The sequence below is a fragment of the Gallinula chloropus genome, assembly GCF_964237585.1.
Source record: "Gallinula chloropus genome assembly, chromosome: 5".
Taxonomy (NCBI): domain Eukaryota; kingdom Metazoa; phylum Chordata; class Aves; order Gruiformes; family Rallidae; genus Gallinula; species Gallinula chloropus.
Genome location: NC_140090.1, coordinates 11688931 through 11706232, shown reverse-complemented (window position 1 = coordinate 11706232; position 17302 = coordinate 11688931). Strand labels below are relative to the sequence as shown.

The 17302-nt window shown below is 41.5% G+C and overlaps 1 protein-coding gene across 2 annotated transcripts in view; it reads right to left on the bottom strand.

Moving 5' to 3' along the window:
- Window positions 1–3677: 3677 nt before the first annotated feature.
- MYLK (myosin light chain kinase) overlaps window positions 3678–17302 on the bottom strand; it is a 143350-nt gene continuing 129725 nt past the window's right edge. For both annotated transcript variants that reach the window (XM_084265231.1, XM_084265232.1), the window contains 6 exons: window positions 16991–17114; window positions 9519–9671; window positions 8375–8498; window positions 7041–7170; window positions 6037–6156; window positions 3678–4203 (listed from right to left, as the gene is read on the bottom strand). In XM_084265231.1, the coding sequence (XP_084121357.1) occupies window positions 3956–4203; window positions 6037–6156; window positions 7041–7170; window positions 8375–8498; window positions 9519–9671; window positions 16991–17114 (899 nt within the window). In that variant the 3' untranslated portion in view covers window positions 3678–3955. The remainder of the gene's footprint in view (window positions 4204–6036; window positions 6157–7040; window positions 7171–8374; window positions 8499–9518; window positions 9672–16990; window positions 17115–17302) is intronic.

Here is a 17302-nt window from a genome sequence, read left to right as displayed (position 1 = left end):
CGGCCGGGCGAGACACTCACCCCTCTTGGATCACATTTCACAGCAGGTTAGAAATGCCCCTCGGCGGCCCCGCTCCCGCGGGTGGAACCAGGTCTGTCGTCGCCTTAGAGAAATGAACAGTGTTAGCTTTTCAAGTTGAGGTTATTTTAGGAACGTTTAGGGGGTTTTCATCACTTTACTAAGCTGCTGGAGCCGCCCGGTGCGGAGCTATAACCATTACAATGGCAGCAGCCTGGATCCCGGCACTTCCATAGCGGCGCAAGTTCAAGTCCAACCGTTCCCGTCCTATGCTAAACCATATCCCCAAGTACCTGATCTACCCTTTTTTTTAAACACATCCAGGGATGGTGACTCAACCACCAGGTTGAGCATGAGCATCTCTTGCAGTCATCAGGACTCAAAATTCAAAGAGGATTTACAAGAATTTTGTTTTCAGAGAGCAATGTTTTAGTGTGATGTTCTGATAAATACCCCGATGTATTTTAGAGAAATGGATCATTCCTTATTCATGTGTGCAACTAAAATTTCTTCTACTTTCTCAAAGCATGAAACTCACTATGGAGTAGAGAGCTACGAAGTCCTGTGCTGACTTCCTCGTGAGCACAGAGAGACAGCGATAGAGAAGTCTTTGCATGCCACATGTACAACAGGCAAAGGTCTCGGCCTCAACCAGAAACACACACAGGATACTTGGGTGTGCAGGCCTGTAATGAAGCAAACGAAGTTTCTGCAAATCCACATAGAAAAAAAAAAAACAAAAACCAAACCAGTGGCCAGCCCCAAATTTTCCATGTCTCTTGAAAAGACTGAATTTTATACAAAAACACAAGAAGAATGAAGTGGTCCATCTTGGGCAGTACCAGTGTCTTGCATAACCGCAGCTATTGAGGATTGTTTCAACCCCGCCGCACCCCGAGAAAGGCTCTGCAAACGTTACACAAGCAAGACAAGGTTTACAGGAGGAGATGATACCTTTTATTAGACCAATTAGGATGGCTGGCAAAATTAGACAGGATTTGAGTACATAAAATGTCCCTCAGTGAAAACAGAATAAGGTCTTCTACTCTTCAAATGACACAAAATATCAAGGTCAAATACAGGTTGGAGTCGATTTCTCAGAGTTCAGTTAGGTAGGTATGACAGTTTTTGAAGTGGAGGTCATTGTTTCCTGCACACTAGAAAGGATGTTAACAGGAGGCAACGGGGAGTTGATAAGCTACTTATATCCTTGAGGGAAAAAGAAAATAGGCAGTTTATGGCCTGTGGGACACTGAAGGACTAGTGAAGGAGGAGAGGGAAGGGAAAACCTGTGCAGGAACATCAGTATTGAGTCTGAGGGTGTGATAGCTAGATCTTGCCATGCCCACAGACCCTGTCATTGGAGCTGGACCTTTCACTGCTTTAAGCATGTGCCTACCTGCATGGAAACCAGCAGCCCATGAATAAAGGCGCATACATTCGCAGGACAGTAGAGGTCATCTGAAGATGACTATTTCCAGGGCTGAAGATTTGCTCAAGAAACACGTTGCTACAAGTAGACTGTTTCACCACCTTTGCTTCAGGGAGTTTCTGTGTGGTCCCATACGGTGTCAGATTGCACGTTAGAAGGCAGCATAAAGGCAGCGCAAGCGTTTGCTAAATATTGTATCTCTACAGTATGAAAACTGGTGTAAGCACACATCCACAGGTACCCTTCCCTGGACGACTTCTCTCTCGCTCTTACAATTACTTTCTGAACGATATGTTTCCCCACCATAAGGGAACTGTCACCTGTAAAAGACGAGCACAGCTGTCACGGTGCCCCATCCACATTTACACTTCTGTGAAGGATGTGACCAGGCTGGAGATGTGCAGCAGAGCCCACCGTCTCCACCAGTGTCTGCCCAGGGCTGTCCCTGAGAGCACGTGGGCAGAGCAGCCTCCACACACCGCCAGCCTCCTCTGATGGGGCAGAGGTGTGCCAGCACTGCAAAGGTCAGGGAGGTTTCACTGTTGCTGCTTCATCCGTTTTTGGGCCAAGTAGGTCTCAGGGTGGAACAGAAGACGGCTGCTACTGATACGCGTAGCCAATGTGAACACAGTGACGCCTGCAACAGAGTATACAAGGAGCATGCTTTGTGGTATTATTTATTTAGGAACTGTGAGTAACTACAGCCGTAGCGTTCTCATCTTTGCAATTCTGATGGTTTAACAAACTGGGAGAACATTAGCATATTTTTATTAAGGTACAAAATACACCCCGTTGTTGCCTAAAACATTTAAAAAAAAAAAAAAAAAACCAAAACGTGAGAAAAGCTCTGTATGCTCTAAATCAGATTCAAAACCTTTCTGCATAGGAACTGTGGCAATACTGTGTTTAGTATAACAAGAGGTTTTTATCGATTGAAAAGGAAAAGACATGCTGGCAATCTGAATTTAGCAACAAAGAGTAAAGCAGTTAAAAACTGTTGTGTCATCCACATTAGTTGAGCTTTGAATGTAGAAGAGCAAATCATATGAAACACATACACAGCTAGGTAATACCAAACAACCTAAGGTTGATATTGTACACACCTGTATTAAAGTACACTGACTACTTAATGGTGAGGATTTAAGGTAATGTCTTTTTTTAAGAGGTAACCTTTGAAATGCAAATGGTTGCACTTTACACACACAAAGTGGAAAAGAAAAAGAATAATTTTTGGAATGATACATAGATATAAGACACACTGGTTTTGGATTATGCATATCACCTTGCAGCCTCTGATATTACCTCTGAACAACAACAAAAAATAAATTTAAAAGTGCCAATACTGTGAAAGGAAAACAAAGTTACTAAGTCTGAGTGCATTAACCATTTCTGAGAGAAAAAAAAAAAAGGGGGGGTTGGGGTTTTTTTGTTTTTCTGCATTTTTAAAAAAACGCAACAGCCTTACTGGTGCAGGTTCAAGACAAAAACATGACAGTCAAGCTCATAAGGTAGAAGAAATAGGTCCTATATAGGTTAAGATTCTTTGGAAACTGCTAAGTATAAAGGAGTTTGTAATCCAGGCTACTCTCTTTTTGGCTACTCCAAAAAAATCTGTAGGGGGTTTCCAGCTTATCATCAGTTGAAATCTGTTTTGCAATTGCCACATGCACATAAAAGTCACTGATTGTGCAATTACTTTTTTCTTTCACAGCAGCATATATATATATGAATCATAAGTCATTATTAGACTGACCAGAACAACAGAAAATATTCTCAGTCCGTGTGTTTTTAGTCTGTTTCTTAAATCAGCAGCTGTAACTGCACTGAAGTGGCAGCTTCTATAAGGGAAAGGTGACAAGGTGTGATCAGCAGGTAAAAAGCAAATCAGATGTATCTGAGGAAGCCACCTGGATGTTTAACTTCAGCCCTTACTACAGCAACACTAACAGTGCATGGAGAAAGGGCAGTAGTTTGAAGTTAGGACTGTGAAATTCTGCTTAAAACAAATGAAGAAGGAGCTATACCAACATACAAATCGCAATGCTGGCAGTGTCAGACCTTCCCTTATAGAAGACACTGCTTGGGGAGCTGCCTGTTTCTTAGGGCTGGAGACATTCACTGCGTGTCTGGCAAATGATTCCTTGTAAAGTAGATCTTGGGGAGCCAACTTAGCTGCAGTTTTGGCTGAGAAAAATGATGGTTTTAAGACATTCAGAACGTAACTGTAGTCTTGTTTTCTATACACTTGATTTTAAAAATAGACTGGGCAACTTAGTTGGTGACTTGCTTAAAGTAAATCCAATCATGCTAGCAACTTAAAATTGCCTGCTGATTTGAATTAATGCCCGTACACAAAGCAAACAGGTATCAACTGATCATGCTGAAAAAACAACCCCCCAAAGACCTATGTATCACACAAGGTGCTTTTGATAACTTGGTTTTCTGAGCCTTATAAGGAGAGTCTTTAAATATATTTTTTCAATTCTTTTTTCTTTGAGTCTTGTTTCACTCTTCCTCCTCCTCGTCTTCCTCTTCTCCTTCTTTTCCCATCGTTTCCACAAGGAGTTCTGCGGTGCACGTGGCTTCTCCAAGGCTGTTAACAGCTTTGCAGGTGTATTTGGCATCATCGTCCCCACATACTTCAGAAATAGTCAAAGAACAGTTCCCATCCTCATCATAATCTATCTGGAAGTGGCGGGACTCCTTGACAGGCTGATCATCTTTGTACCACATTACCTCAGGGTCTGGGTAGCCTGTACAAGTGGAGAGACAACAGCAATTGCAATAAACTGGTATTGACTAACCTGTAATTACCTTAAGCTTTAATTCCACGGCTGTGTATAGACATGACAATACACTGATATACAAATATTTCATTGCATTCTATATAAAATAAATGTAGGTGATCTGAGGCTTTTTACTTCACGTTTTATCTGAAATGTGGTTTTTTATGAACAGCAAAACGTTGAAAATGAGCACTGCGGTACCCACTAGATCCCACTCGGCGCTGCTTCAGCAGTGACCAGACAGCTTTGTGTGTCTCAGACATCAGCCAGTGAGGGACGCTGAGTAGCGGCTTTGAGGCTTACCTTATGTTGCAGCTTTGGTGGAAACCACAGTTCCCAGCACTGAGATTAAGGATTTCAAGGGTAAGGTGTTTTGGGCTACAACTACAATTTAATATCCTTCTCAGGTTGCTTTGTTGCAGCTATCCTGAATCTCTCTCCTCCTTACACACCAGCCTGTCCTGTACGGTGACTGTGGCACTCCCATTTCCTAATTGTGTTCATTAGGATAAGTAAGGGATTCTAAGAAAACCATTTTGATTATGCATCTCAACAGGAGTTTCAGAGCCTTTTGTGAAGCAAATGGCTCTGCTAGACGCAAAGCGCCCAGAGCGGGGCTGTACAATGCATGCTGGAGAACAATCCCTTATACAGTACTCTTGGATGCTATAACAAGCTGGAGGCTGCTTGTGTCAGCCAAGTTCTGGGCTGTAACAGGCAGGATGGCTTCCCACTGAACAGAAATAAAGTGCAGGAATCCCTAATACGGAATGAACATTACAGTCATACACTGGAAGGTTTGGAACATCAGCCGTGGTACACCCGTCTATTTTATTCCATGCAGTACTTATGCACATACCCCTCACGCTGAGCATCCATCAGCAACAATAATCCATCCTCACATCTCCGCTGTGAGGTAGGAAACACAGGCAGTGAAAGAGATTAGGAGCACAGAAACAAACAAGCAGAAGGTCAGCAAGGCAGTTTCTGAACCTTGTTTTAAGATTAGTAATTGTCTAACAAACACATACAGTTTGGTACTGACTCTATCCATTAACAGCTCTTCCTAATTTCTAGCTTTCATCAAGAGCCATGATACAGAAGGGTCAGTCTCATGGCACTAGACATGCCCCAGGTCTTGGCCCTCAAACTGTTAGGATGACCAAGCCAAGCTCCTTAAATGCTTTGTTATAAATTTGTTCTTCCCACCTGCACGTTCCGCTCTGAGTTTTCTATCTTGAACCCGTAAGTTAAAACCCCCAAAGAACACCACAGTGTTTTCTAGATGTGACTCTTGTAGCCAGCGCAATTATATCATTTCTCATGCAAATACACCCTTAGGGACTTCTTTGCCTTTGATACAATGTATGTACAGTTTAAAGTTATCTTGAGGTCACCTGAAACTTGTTGGTCGCTTCAGACCAGTGACTTCCTACTTATTCTTGGTTTCTGGCTAGCAGTCTTTAAGAGCATACTCTTGCCATTTGTGGCACTACATTCTGGCTTGTTTTTACCATTTCGACACTCAAAAATCATCTTAACTGTTGTCACTTACTGTTCTGAATTAGCGATACACAGATTCTGTGAGACTTCTGTTCTACAGCAAGCACAGAACAAGCCCATGCAGCTTCAAATAATTACTCTTATTGCAACACTTTTATGCTGTGACATGCAGATATTGGTAAAGAAAAATGGCAACAACTCAACAATAATGCAAGGGAAAAGAAAGTTAAACAGCAGCACAATGCAGAAAGCTGGCAAGAAAGGAAGGAAAGAAACAGATATGCTAATTCAAATTACCTTCAATTTTGCAGTCAAATCTAGCAGCACTTCCTTCCACAACCTCCATGTCAAGGATTTTTTTAGTAAAATATGGCTTTACATGGGGCTTTTCTTCAGCCACTTCTTCAAGAAAAGCATCTGGAGGAGAGCGAAGAGACAGTTAATTATCTTACAGGGCATGTTCTCAAAAGATGCATTTTAATTTTTAATTACCAGATGGTGGTGAAAGCATCTTTTATTTCACTTAATTCTGCAAGGCTAATGGGACAGTGAAGAAGATAGCTGCTAGTTTTGTGCCAAACTTTCGCAGCTGGACGAAGATTCAGACCATAAATAGAATGAAACCGACATGCAGGCCACCACGCTATGAATCATCTTTACTTCTTCCACGAATCTGTTCCTAACCAAACCTGGACTTAAGCTAGTCAGAGGGGCAAACCCCTTCCACCTATATCAGGCCCCCAGGCTACATGGGTATGTCAAACTGACTCGCTGGATTTTCAGCAGTGTCAGATACCTGCACCTCTGATCATTAACACAGCACAAATCCACAATTCTCATGGGGACACAGGAAAATAACACAGATGCATTATTTTTGCTATTAAATGCCCCTGTCTGAGGAGCATAGCTAGTGCAAGAGTACATGTCTTGGTTGCAGAGAGCGTTAATACTTTACTGCTTGCTCGCTTGCCTGAGAAGGCAGTACATCACTGCAATCTTTGTATAAACATGCATTCCCTAACTGATAGAAAGCGCAGCTGTCAAATCTCCCTGAATTCTTTGGCTTTAAAAAGAGAAGAGTTTACTGCCCGTACTTCTACTGGGGCATTTTGAGAAGCAGAACATTATGAGAATAATGACTTTCTTAGAAATTTCTTTAAAAATAATAATTAAAGAAAATAAAACCAGAGAGAGAAAGAGAGCATGCACAGAAATAAACAATGATTTGTCTCTAGAATTTTGCCAGAAGTTTTAGAAGGATTCAAAGAAAATTAAAAATATAGTGCAACAAAATTCCTTACCTTCATTCTCTACTTTGTCTGCATTTATAGGGCTGGTAGGCGAGCTCCCAGAGGCCTTCCTCCCACTCATACCAGAAATCATTGCCATGGATGACAGCCTTCCTATTGCTCGGACAGCATGGCCCGTTTTCTAAGACATAACATAAAAGGCTTCTGATCAATCCAATCCAAAAGGCATGTGATTTTCTGTAACAATCGTGCTTCGGACAAATTATCTGGGATCTCTGCAAACCTCACTGGAATTGTTGGACAAACTGCTTATATATAGCTCTGTTGTTTTAGGAGAGACAGAGCAGGCTGGTCTGAATTACCAAATTTAGTTGCAGATATAAACTTCCCCTGATGAACTCATACCTAAATGAATGTCTCTGTTAGCTGCGGATAAAAAGCACTGCGCGAGAGGAGGGCCAGCAAAAAAGCTATGTCCTGTTTAGCTGGAACTTAACTCTGGTGGCAGCCGGCTCCCTCAACACCCTTATGGGCTGGACTGAGTTTCATCAAGGACGAATAACCAGCCAATATGAAATGAATGAGAAAGTTCCATCTGCTTGGTGGAAGCAGACCTCTGACAGGCTCGAGAATCAACCACCAGGGTACTAAAATACGCTCAAACTATGTTGTCTCTAGTATGGACACTTGAATTTTTGCACAGCTTGCATGAGCTCCTAAGAAACACTTACAGTAGAACATAAGAGGAAATACAAGGTAGATTTATGTAAATGTGTATTTTTCAGGCTACTCAAAAGGCTGGACCCAGGATTTTGTACATCAACTCCCCTAGCTATCAAAATGGCACAGATGAACCTGCTACAGCAGTTCCAGCATCAAGTAAAAAAGAAGATATAGGGACCAAATATGTCAAAATTATTAAACCATTCTGACTGAATCCATGAGAGGTCTCATGCTCCAACAGGACAGAACCACTGGCTGAGGAGAATGAAACCACCCCAAAATGAGGTATCTTTAGAGGGGCCAGACAGATAAGCTTTCCCCTAGCTGTTGTTTGTTAAGGATACCTTGATCCCCCAGCCCTCAGAGGCATGGAGGGGGCAAGGAGAGAGATGGTCATACCCCCAAACCAACAGGAAAAACTACTTGAACTCATACGCATTTCAGCAGCCTGAAATGGCATTATCACGTGTTACAGACATGCATCCGTGCCCCCTCCTACTGCTCCCCATAGAAACCAAACCTGCCTTACTGCTCTCGTACTCTGGCCACACTGGAGTTTTTACCAGCAGCAGAAACCACCTGGCATGACATGTTTCTCAGAACCATCACCATCAGAAGTAAAGAGACTCATAACTAGCCCAATTCTACATCCTCTTAATTACCTGCCATTTTCTTCTGGCCATATATTTCTTCATCCTATCTTTGGAAAGTTTTTTGGCTTCCATGTTTTTGGTGTCTTTTTGCAGCCAGGGATGCTGAAGACATTGAGTACAATTTAAGCGACTCCTGTTTTTATATAAAAAGACTAGTCAGTGTTTTCATTAGTGATAGTTGAACCTACCTGCTTTAACATTATTTTGTGCTCTCTTTCCCAAGAGCTCATTTTTCTGTTTCCTAAATTTAGCAACATAAATCACATGGCACTGCTTTCCCAGCCGTGCTTACTTCTTAAACTCACTTTCACAATTTCTGCAGGGGTTTTTTTGAAGAGAAAACTGTGCATTTTTAAGTGTTAATAAAACATTGTAAAACAAAGCAAGAAAAGCCATATGTTTTAGGCATGGAACATATACAGCAGAGCCACAATGGCAATGATTCAGCTAGCTCATGCTGGCAGAACCCTGTCCCAGAACTCCTTTCCTTCACTTACAGAGATTTCCTCTTTCCCACCACCTACCCTCCTTCCCTGCAGCACTGAACATTTAACAAAACAGCAACGTCCAAATGCCCTATCAAGCCACACCCATTCTTCACTTTGTTCATGGTACACAGATAAATAACCCTCAGCTCTCCATCAGTCTGACTGCATACTCATGGAGGAAGTACATTTTCTTTCCTTGGTTTGTTCAGAGACTGCTGTAAACAGGGTTTCTAACTCTGATTACTTTCTCCTTGCCCAATTACCAGATTTAGAGGAAAGCTGCCTACTCAGAAGTGCTGTGCTCAAAGCAACACATGGAAACAAGTCCTGCAAAACTGCAAGCCATTCAGATGTAAGACAGAACATGTCATGCAGGAATCTGTGTCACACCACCGTAAAGATAAGAGTAGCCACACTAACCCCCAGGGTGCATCTTGAGGGAAGGGAAAAGCAGAATGAGCAGGCAGTTAAAAGAGGGAGCTTCATTCAGACCCTGCATGTGAAATCAGTGAGAGCTGCACACAGAGACGGACGGACACGCAGAGCTCCTTATAAAGCATCGCCCGCGGTGCCCGTGTCCGCGCGCAGACTCACGGCGGGGAAACACGAACGACAAGTTCAGCTAAACGCAAACACAGAAAGTATATCAAGCCCAAGAGCTTTACTTCATGTCTTTCTTTAGTAGATTGCTGATAAAGTCCTTGGCATCATCAGAGATTTCATCAAAAGCCTCATCGTCGAAGTCCCACGTTGCTGAGGTAACATTGGCTAGGGTTTCGTTGTCGTTGTCTCCCATGAAAGGAGAAAGTCCGCTGACCCTAGGGACAGAATGGACAGACAGACACCAAGCAAACAGTGTCAATTTCCAAATTATCAGTGAAGGACATTAAAATTGTGTGTGACATCTCCCATGCTCTGCAGATCTTCAGCAGTAAGAGCTCCCTTAAACTAAAGGAGGACTCAAAACTAACTACAGATAGTCTTATGAGAAGGAGAATAAAATTTTCACTGCAAAACTGAAAGGAAAATTTTTGCTGTTTCTTTCTCTTTTCCCAAGACATTTTTGAGGCAAGAACTAGAATTAGGTGAAAGTGGAGCATACCAGTTTGTTAAATGACTTGTCTAGTTCTGCATAAATAACACAGCAATTTTCACACCAAATGCAGTTGCATAGAGCTTTTTTTTTTTTTCATGGTGCTTTCAGAGTGACTTTGCTGCCTTTACTGTCAGACCAAGTTTTTATGTACATTTTATTCCATCTACTCCTGCAGAGAAAGCCCAAGATGAAAGATGCATCATGAAATCCTGAAATTCACAGGGCTATTTTGTAAACAAAACCACTCTGAATTATATAGCCAGATAAAACAGTGGTACATCACTGCAGCCTGTAGAGTTATGCATCCAAAAGTAATTTGGTCTTTATGTTCTCTATCAGTCATGATGATGCATGAAATGGAAATAACACTCTTTTATAGCCTAAGTTGAGCTTCAAAGGCTTTTTACTCAATATAACTGATAAATGGCCAGTGAAAGGCAATTACAGAACATCATGGTGTCATTTTTGCAGAGTATCTTTCTCCAGTTGAGCACTGTCCTTTATTATACTGTACCTTTGTGCACTCAGATACCTTTGATTTCTGTACACATCACCCCTTCGGTAAAGATTTTCAGGTGAAACATTGCTTATTCCTTAGAACTACAAGTGATTCCATTTTCCAGGTCTTCTTCTTGGCATGCAATTTACATAATAACCTATTTTTCATGAAAATTTACAGGCTTTATTTGCTTTCTCTGTAGAATCACGTTACCCAGTTACAACAACCAGTTACATTTCAGCAGTAGTACTTTTTTTTCTTCTTCATCTTAATATGGAAAAAGAAGTGCAATTTGTTAAGGTTCTCAAAATATTCCATAGAAAAATATTGTGATGGTACTGAATATCACAGAACAGACTGGTAGAAAAAGAGATTGGAATCAAATAAAGTGAGTGACAAGATTAATAATATTAGTATAATCTCCTCCTCCAAAGTTATTTTGCTATTCTTTTGTTACTAATTACATTCAAAATCTGATTTGGAATTTGTTCTAAGGGTTTTACTTCTATAAGCATAGCAGAAACACACACTCTTTGAAGCCTCGGACAAAGCAGATACTAAATCTTTTACCATTTCTGGAAGTTGTGTGCAGTACAGCAGAGTCTAGAATCCTACGTGTGTACTTCAGAAATTTCCTAGCAATGATACATGAGATGGAGATAAAAGGTTTGTTTCTTCTCAGGCAGAAGGGAGTAAATCAGAACAGAAGGTATTTGCTGTCTCACTTTCTGCTATATGGGGCACATTCATACACCACAGTAAAGCACGACTTCATAAATGGATAAGGTGGCATAAACCCATTTGTGAACAGACCATAGGCATGAGTTACAGAAAGCTGAAAGATTAACATACCCCAAAACGCTCACATAGACCAACCTCACCACAACTGTGCTCTGTCTTTGGCCCTCAGTTTACCTGCAGAGACAAGGGTCACACCTGATAGCGCTGGAGGGCTGGTACGGCTGCTGCGCAATGAGAGGCTGTTCTGTCCTCACACGCAGCAGCTGTCAGAGCCAGGTAAACCATTGCAGCAAAACCTCTGTCCTGGAATCCTCAGCGCACTCCTGCTGGGCCTCACATCTCTGTCCGCTCCAATATGGAACCGTTTTCCTATTTGTGACAATGTCATTGTTCTCTCTAAGGTGACAATTCTCCCCCAGACTGCAGTCCCAGGGTCTGGAAGGCTCACATTCTGTACAGAAGCTGTGAAGCACTTTAGCGCACTGTCAGCACGGCTTCTCTTCAGCCTCAAGCAATAACAATCCCGTTTCCCTCCAGTACTTGATCGAACTATGGCAAAGGTGACCTCTGTGCTGTATTACCACAAATAGTATTGTGCAGCCCTTGTGCTACATTAGAAAATATTTTGGCCTATTTCCAGAGATTAAAGCTGCAGTATTGAGAGATCATTTCCATGTTAAAAGGATTGCTACAGCTACGGAGACACCGATCCACGTGGAAACACCCTTGCTCCACACTGTTGTAAGAGGCAGTGCTTAAAAAGACCTGTAGCTTTCTGGGCAAATGAATACTGCATGTCACATGCAGCTTTTGAGGGATAAGTAGCAGGAGAATAGAGAAGAAAAAATACCCTTTGGTTGTTTTGGTTGGCTTCCCTTTATTTTTTTAAGAACTGCTAGACAGAATTATGGGATAAAAATCTGAAATGCTGTGGTAGGACTGACCCGTTCCATGCATTTGCTAAATTACCAGGTGGGTATCAGTTAAGCCTCCTCTCACTTTGTCTTTTCCAAACACCATTGTAGCAGTACCATTCAAAAGTTTCAATGAGCCTCTTTTTGTATTTTCTGAATGTGCTGTTGCAAATTTGTAAGGCTAAAATAATTTTCTCCCTCTACCAGAGTTTTACCCTGTGAATCAGTTGCCTTGTCACGGAAATACTTGTAAGGAGAACTAAATCCTTGTCTACAGTGAGAAAACAAACTCCAGGAACACATGTAGGTTATAACCCGAAATTCTTATCTTTAGCATAGATTTCACTGACCTAAGTCTTGGCTGTTCATTTCTTAATAGCCATTTAAAGTAATAATGGCCCAGCGGCTCTTTTGAGAGTTATGGAAACAATTTCTTTTTGGAATGCTGAAGTGAAGTGATAAAGATGAGCTACTGCTCCAGAAAATTAATACTGAGCTTACACTGCAAAGTTACTATTAGACAAGCAGCAAGTTGTTTACTGAAAACATTTTTCCAGCTACTTAACCAGGCATCTTCCTGGCATGTTAAGAACCATTTGTTTAGAAAATCTTTCACAGTTTCCACTTCTAAATAAAGAAGAAAGATATTTTATCCTCTACAAGTTCCTTAACATTTATTGGTCTGTTCTAACAAAGCTCTGAGTGCAGATTTAGAAATGTTGAGTTGAAAAGGGCCCAGCATGGTCACTGGTCTCCCTGCCTGTGTAACAGTGCAGCATTTCACTTGGAAATCTTTGCATCAAGACTGCCACTAATCCAGGAGAGATGAGTTTGCTGCATGTCTCAAAAAATGACTGAGCATGAAATAAAACAAATAAATAGTCTCAGTCTGCTTTGTGAAGGACATGCATCCACTGAGAAAATCCACCTTTCCCTTAGCTGAGGGGTGACTGACTCCCACACTGCTTCTCTCAAGGAAGGATCAGGACGAGAGCTCAATGCTGCACCAAGGGTGTTTCTGATTTACGCTGTTCTCATCCTTGTTTTACGTGCCCGGTGGATTAATGAGGAATCATAATTTGCCAGTGAACAAATAATTCATTTTATTTTGAGCAGTACAGTCATGACATTGAAGCCCTCCTAACTTGCTTTATTGAAAGAACAAGGGATGCTCTCTCATCTCTATATTAATGAGGCTTAAATTTTTAATATGACATGGAGCCAATAAGTCAGCAGTGTGTGTGTCTGGCCTTATCAAAGTCCAGAGTCAGCACACCCAAAAGGTGATCGATGCTGGAAGATCTTTCAACCAACCCAAACTACAAGACAAGGGAGGAATAACAGCAGTGATGAATAACACAATACACAAAGACAAAAGGGAATGTTAGAAGAATCAAGGTGCATGTTATTAGGAAGACGTTGAGGGAAAAGAGTATACAGCAATATCAAATGTGATTTTTAAAAGCCATCTGAAGATACAGCATATGAAAAAAACTATTAATTGACAGAAATAGACTACTCTGAAAACATACACACTGCGTGGCACTGATAAAGCAAGAAGAACTAAGGGAAAGTAAGCAGAGGTTTAAATCAGCCACAGCAAATTCCTCATTTATACTAGTTGGATTCTGTGGTGACAGAAGGAAAAGGACTACCTACTTTCAATGCACATACATGCAGCACTGAAACCTTAGAGTGAAATTTGGTTTGAAATAAAAATAGCATTTAGAAATTGTTTCAGATTATTAAGTATTGGAAACACTGGCTATCCAAATGGAATAACTGAGACAGAATAAGCTGGGAAAAATTCAGGAGGTTTAACCTGCATTAGATAAAGATTATTGTAAATGCAAAAAGAAACACTGCAATAGACATAAATGGAGATGATATACACAAGTGATAATATTTGTGGCATCTTACTTCAAAGGCAATAGATCAGCTTAAGTATGTAGGACAGTGCTGCGATGCAGAACAGGACAGAGAACAAGATAAAAGTGGAAGATAAAAAACATGAGGTGGAGAATACAAACAGGCAAATTTAAGGAAGAACAAAGACTGATGAGGAGACAGGACTGAATAAGTTATCCAGAAAGATTAAAAGGATTTCATGAGTAGCTTAGAAATGTGGAAAGGGAACTCATGAGCTGTAGGATTGAATTAAGTCAGTCCTGCCATGAGGAAGACAGATGCAGCATCCCGACAGCGAGTGCAGTGGCTGTATTTATGCCTGCATAGCACAAGGCTCGGAGAGAGGTTTCGCTGCAGGGTTTTGTAGGAGCACTGTCACTCTGTTTCCTACTTGAGATTATATCCCACCCTTTTATTCTTCTGCAGGGAAGACCCTTCACCCCCTGAGATCTCTTTAGCAGCTCTTTGCTAAAGCTGGTTTGTAGTCGTCATTGTACAGGACGTGATAGAAACAGAGGCTCTCTCTAGGCAGAGACAGGTCTCTCAACACACTGGAATCCTACCTTAGAAGAGGTGTTCTGTCAAGTAATGCAATAGCATGCTCCTTGCTGCTTCATTTAGGTGATGAGGGACACTGCAGCTTTGGGCCAGCAGCTACCTGTAGCATACCTGTCCTTAAACCCAGTGCTGCTGCAGCACTCACCTCTTCCTTCACGGTTCCGCTCGCCATGTCAGGGGGAGGGAACAGGGCTGCAAATGCGAAGTTACAAGCACAGTGATGGTGTGAGACAGGCACCAAAGGAGTGAGTCTGTGCATGAGATTTGGCAGTTCTGAGCTTATAATCAAAACAGGAAAGAAGAGCTGCAACTAATGAGAGATGCAGTTCTCAATGACTTTTATGTGCATTCTGTAATGATGATGTGATGGTCCCTTTTGGATAATGGGTCATAGTTGTGAGTCTGCAAAAATAGCTGGGCTTTAAGGAAGTGAAGACAGATTGGGAGCCTGTCCCTCTGGGGTGGAGAGGGAAAGTCCAAGCAATGACTCACAGGTCTTTCCTGACTTCTATTACTTTATTCTTAATCGCAAGAAAAACTAAAGCTGATTATTCCCGTTAATCATTATTGTGGCAATAACTATGTATCAAAAAGATTTTGGTTGCATTTGGATAATGTAATTTTTCCCCTCATGAGGAGTTAAATGATCTTAAAGACACCAAATTAGTAATTTCACTATATATTTCACAAGGTTTATCAGGTGATCTGAATCAACCACCCCAATCCCACCATCTGAACGTTACAGTACCCAAACACCCTGCACTTCTGGCAGCACAGAGAAGCTGGGAAGAAGCAGCTCAGCCGCTGCTGGCAGACTGGTCTTTGGCAAGACCTTTCACCTTTTCTCCATCTGTTTCACCTGCACCCTTTGCCTTGAGTACTTAGACAGTGACAGTGTTCTCCACCACGTCCTGTGTTGGAGCAGCATGCCTTAGGAGCACAGGCGACCGCTGTCACCGACCTTTGCCTCAGTTGTCTGACACATCACTACTTACACTGCCACACACAATACCTCACACACACTTTGATAACAAACGATAACACCTTAATCCCCCCGGTCACACCGTGCTTAATGTTTTATTCCTTAATGCACCAGAGGCCTCTAGAGGGCAATGCAGCATTGGTGGAATGCTTGGGTTCGCCATTGCCATCAGGCAGGCTGGACTCTCCATCCTGCTCTTCCAGTGCTCTGTAACTCAAAAGCTAGAGAAATACATGAAGTTGTCATCAGTATCGCGTGTGTGGTCTACAGAATGATACAAATGAGCTTTCAATATCCAAAAAGAAATGCTGGAAGTGAATGGAAAATAAAGATCCTGTAAATAAACTGGCAGAACAAAGTGACCTTGAAGAGTGTAGCACACTTTGCGTAGGAAACAGAAGATAACTGAAATATTCAGAGTCTTTGCTGGGAGTAAGAGAGTTATTGTAGTAGTTTTTGCACGGGACAAGAAAGAAAAATACATTGCTTATTTTGGGAATGAGAAGGGTATGAGCACAAATACGGGCTGACAGGGCAAGCAGAATCACAGAAAGACTGAGTGAAGATGAGACAAACAACTGTGCACTGCCAGGTGTCAAGGAGGAGGCCAGCCAGGGCAGAGGGGACTTTTTAAAAAGGAAGTAAAGTAGTGAGAGAAGCCTTTGAAAAGAATTGGTGCAAAGCAGCTCTGAGGTTTACTTACTATTGAAACTGCAGCGAGGGAGAAAGAACCATGCTCCAAACTAAGCTTCGGTTTTCATTTGTTTATATGGCATCAAATGTGTAAAGTCACACTTGGAAAGAGATCACTTGCATGGAGGTCCTATTGGAGGACCTATTTCCATATATACAGATCAAATCAAATACTGACATATGTAACCAAGAGCTACACCTAACCATCCTCTAAATTTTTTCTACAAGCTCGATCCATGCTGCTTATAAAGTGCATTTATCCAGTAGTTTGTGCTCAGTAATAAATGGACATTCTGGGACACTGTAATGCTGCGATACTTCGGTCTGTCCCACAAGGGATACAATCTGAATAAGATGACCCCAAAATTTCACCAAAACAAGTCTCTTTTGGGAATAAAAGAATGGAAATTATTGGTTCTTAGTGCATGCCCAAACATTTTGCTTTAATATCTGGGAAGGAAAAACAGTTTAAAGTTAATAATAAAATACTGTCACATTGTCTTCTTAATTGAGATGAAGCATTGCTGGTTTATGGTGTCAGCTGTACAGCACTCAATGGCAGAATTTCCAGATCTGCTAGTTCTGCAGTTTACCAGTTACACCCTTCAGAGATGAGAGGATTTTTATGAAACGTGCTGGAGCTGCTAATTAGAATACAAAAGGCCTGAAAATTGGAGGAGAATTCAGAAGTTGATGGATATTTTGCAACTGTCAGAATTCGGGTTAAGAATAGCAAAGGTACTCACAAAATGTAGCAGATAACTCCTATACTCCACATATCTGTTTCATATCCAATAGGTTCATAGTTTATAACTTCTGGAGCCACAAACTCAGGTGTCCCAAAGAGAACTTTCAGAGAACCTGCATTTTCTGTGAAGCATGAAAGAAAAAACCATTAACTGCTGCAAGCAGATTTATAAACACAATCTTTTCCCAGTAACAGGAAAACCAGTTTTGCCCTCATATTTTTGGTATTCTTAAAGATCCTTATCAGAAGAAATGATGCCTGAACTGCTGTTTTCTTAACTGGTACATGGGTAGCTCTGAAGAATCATTTA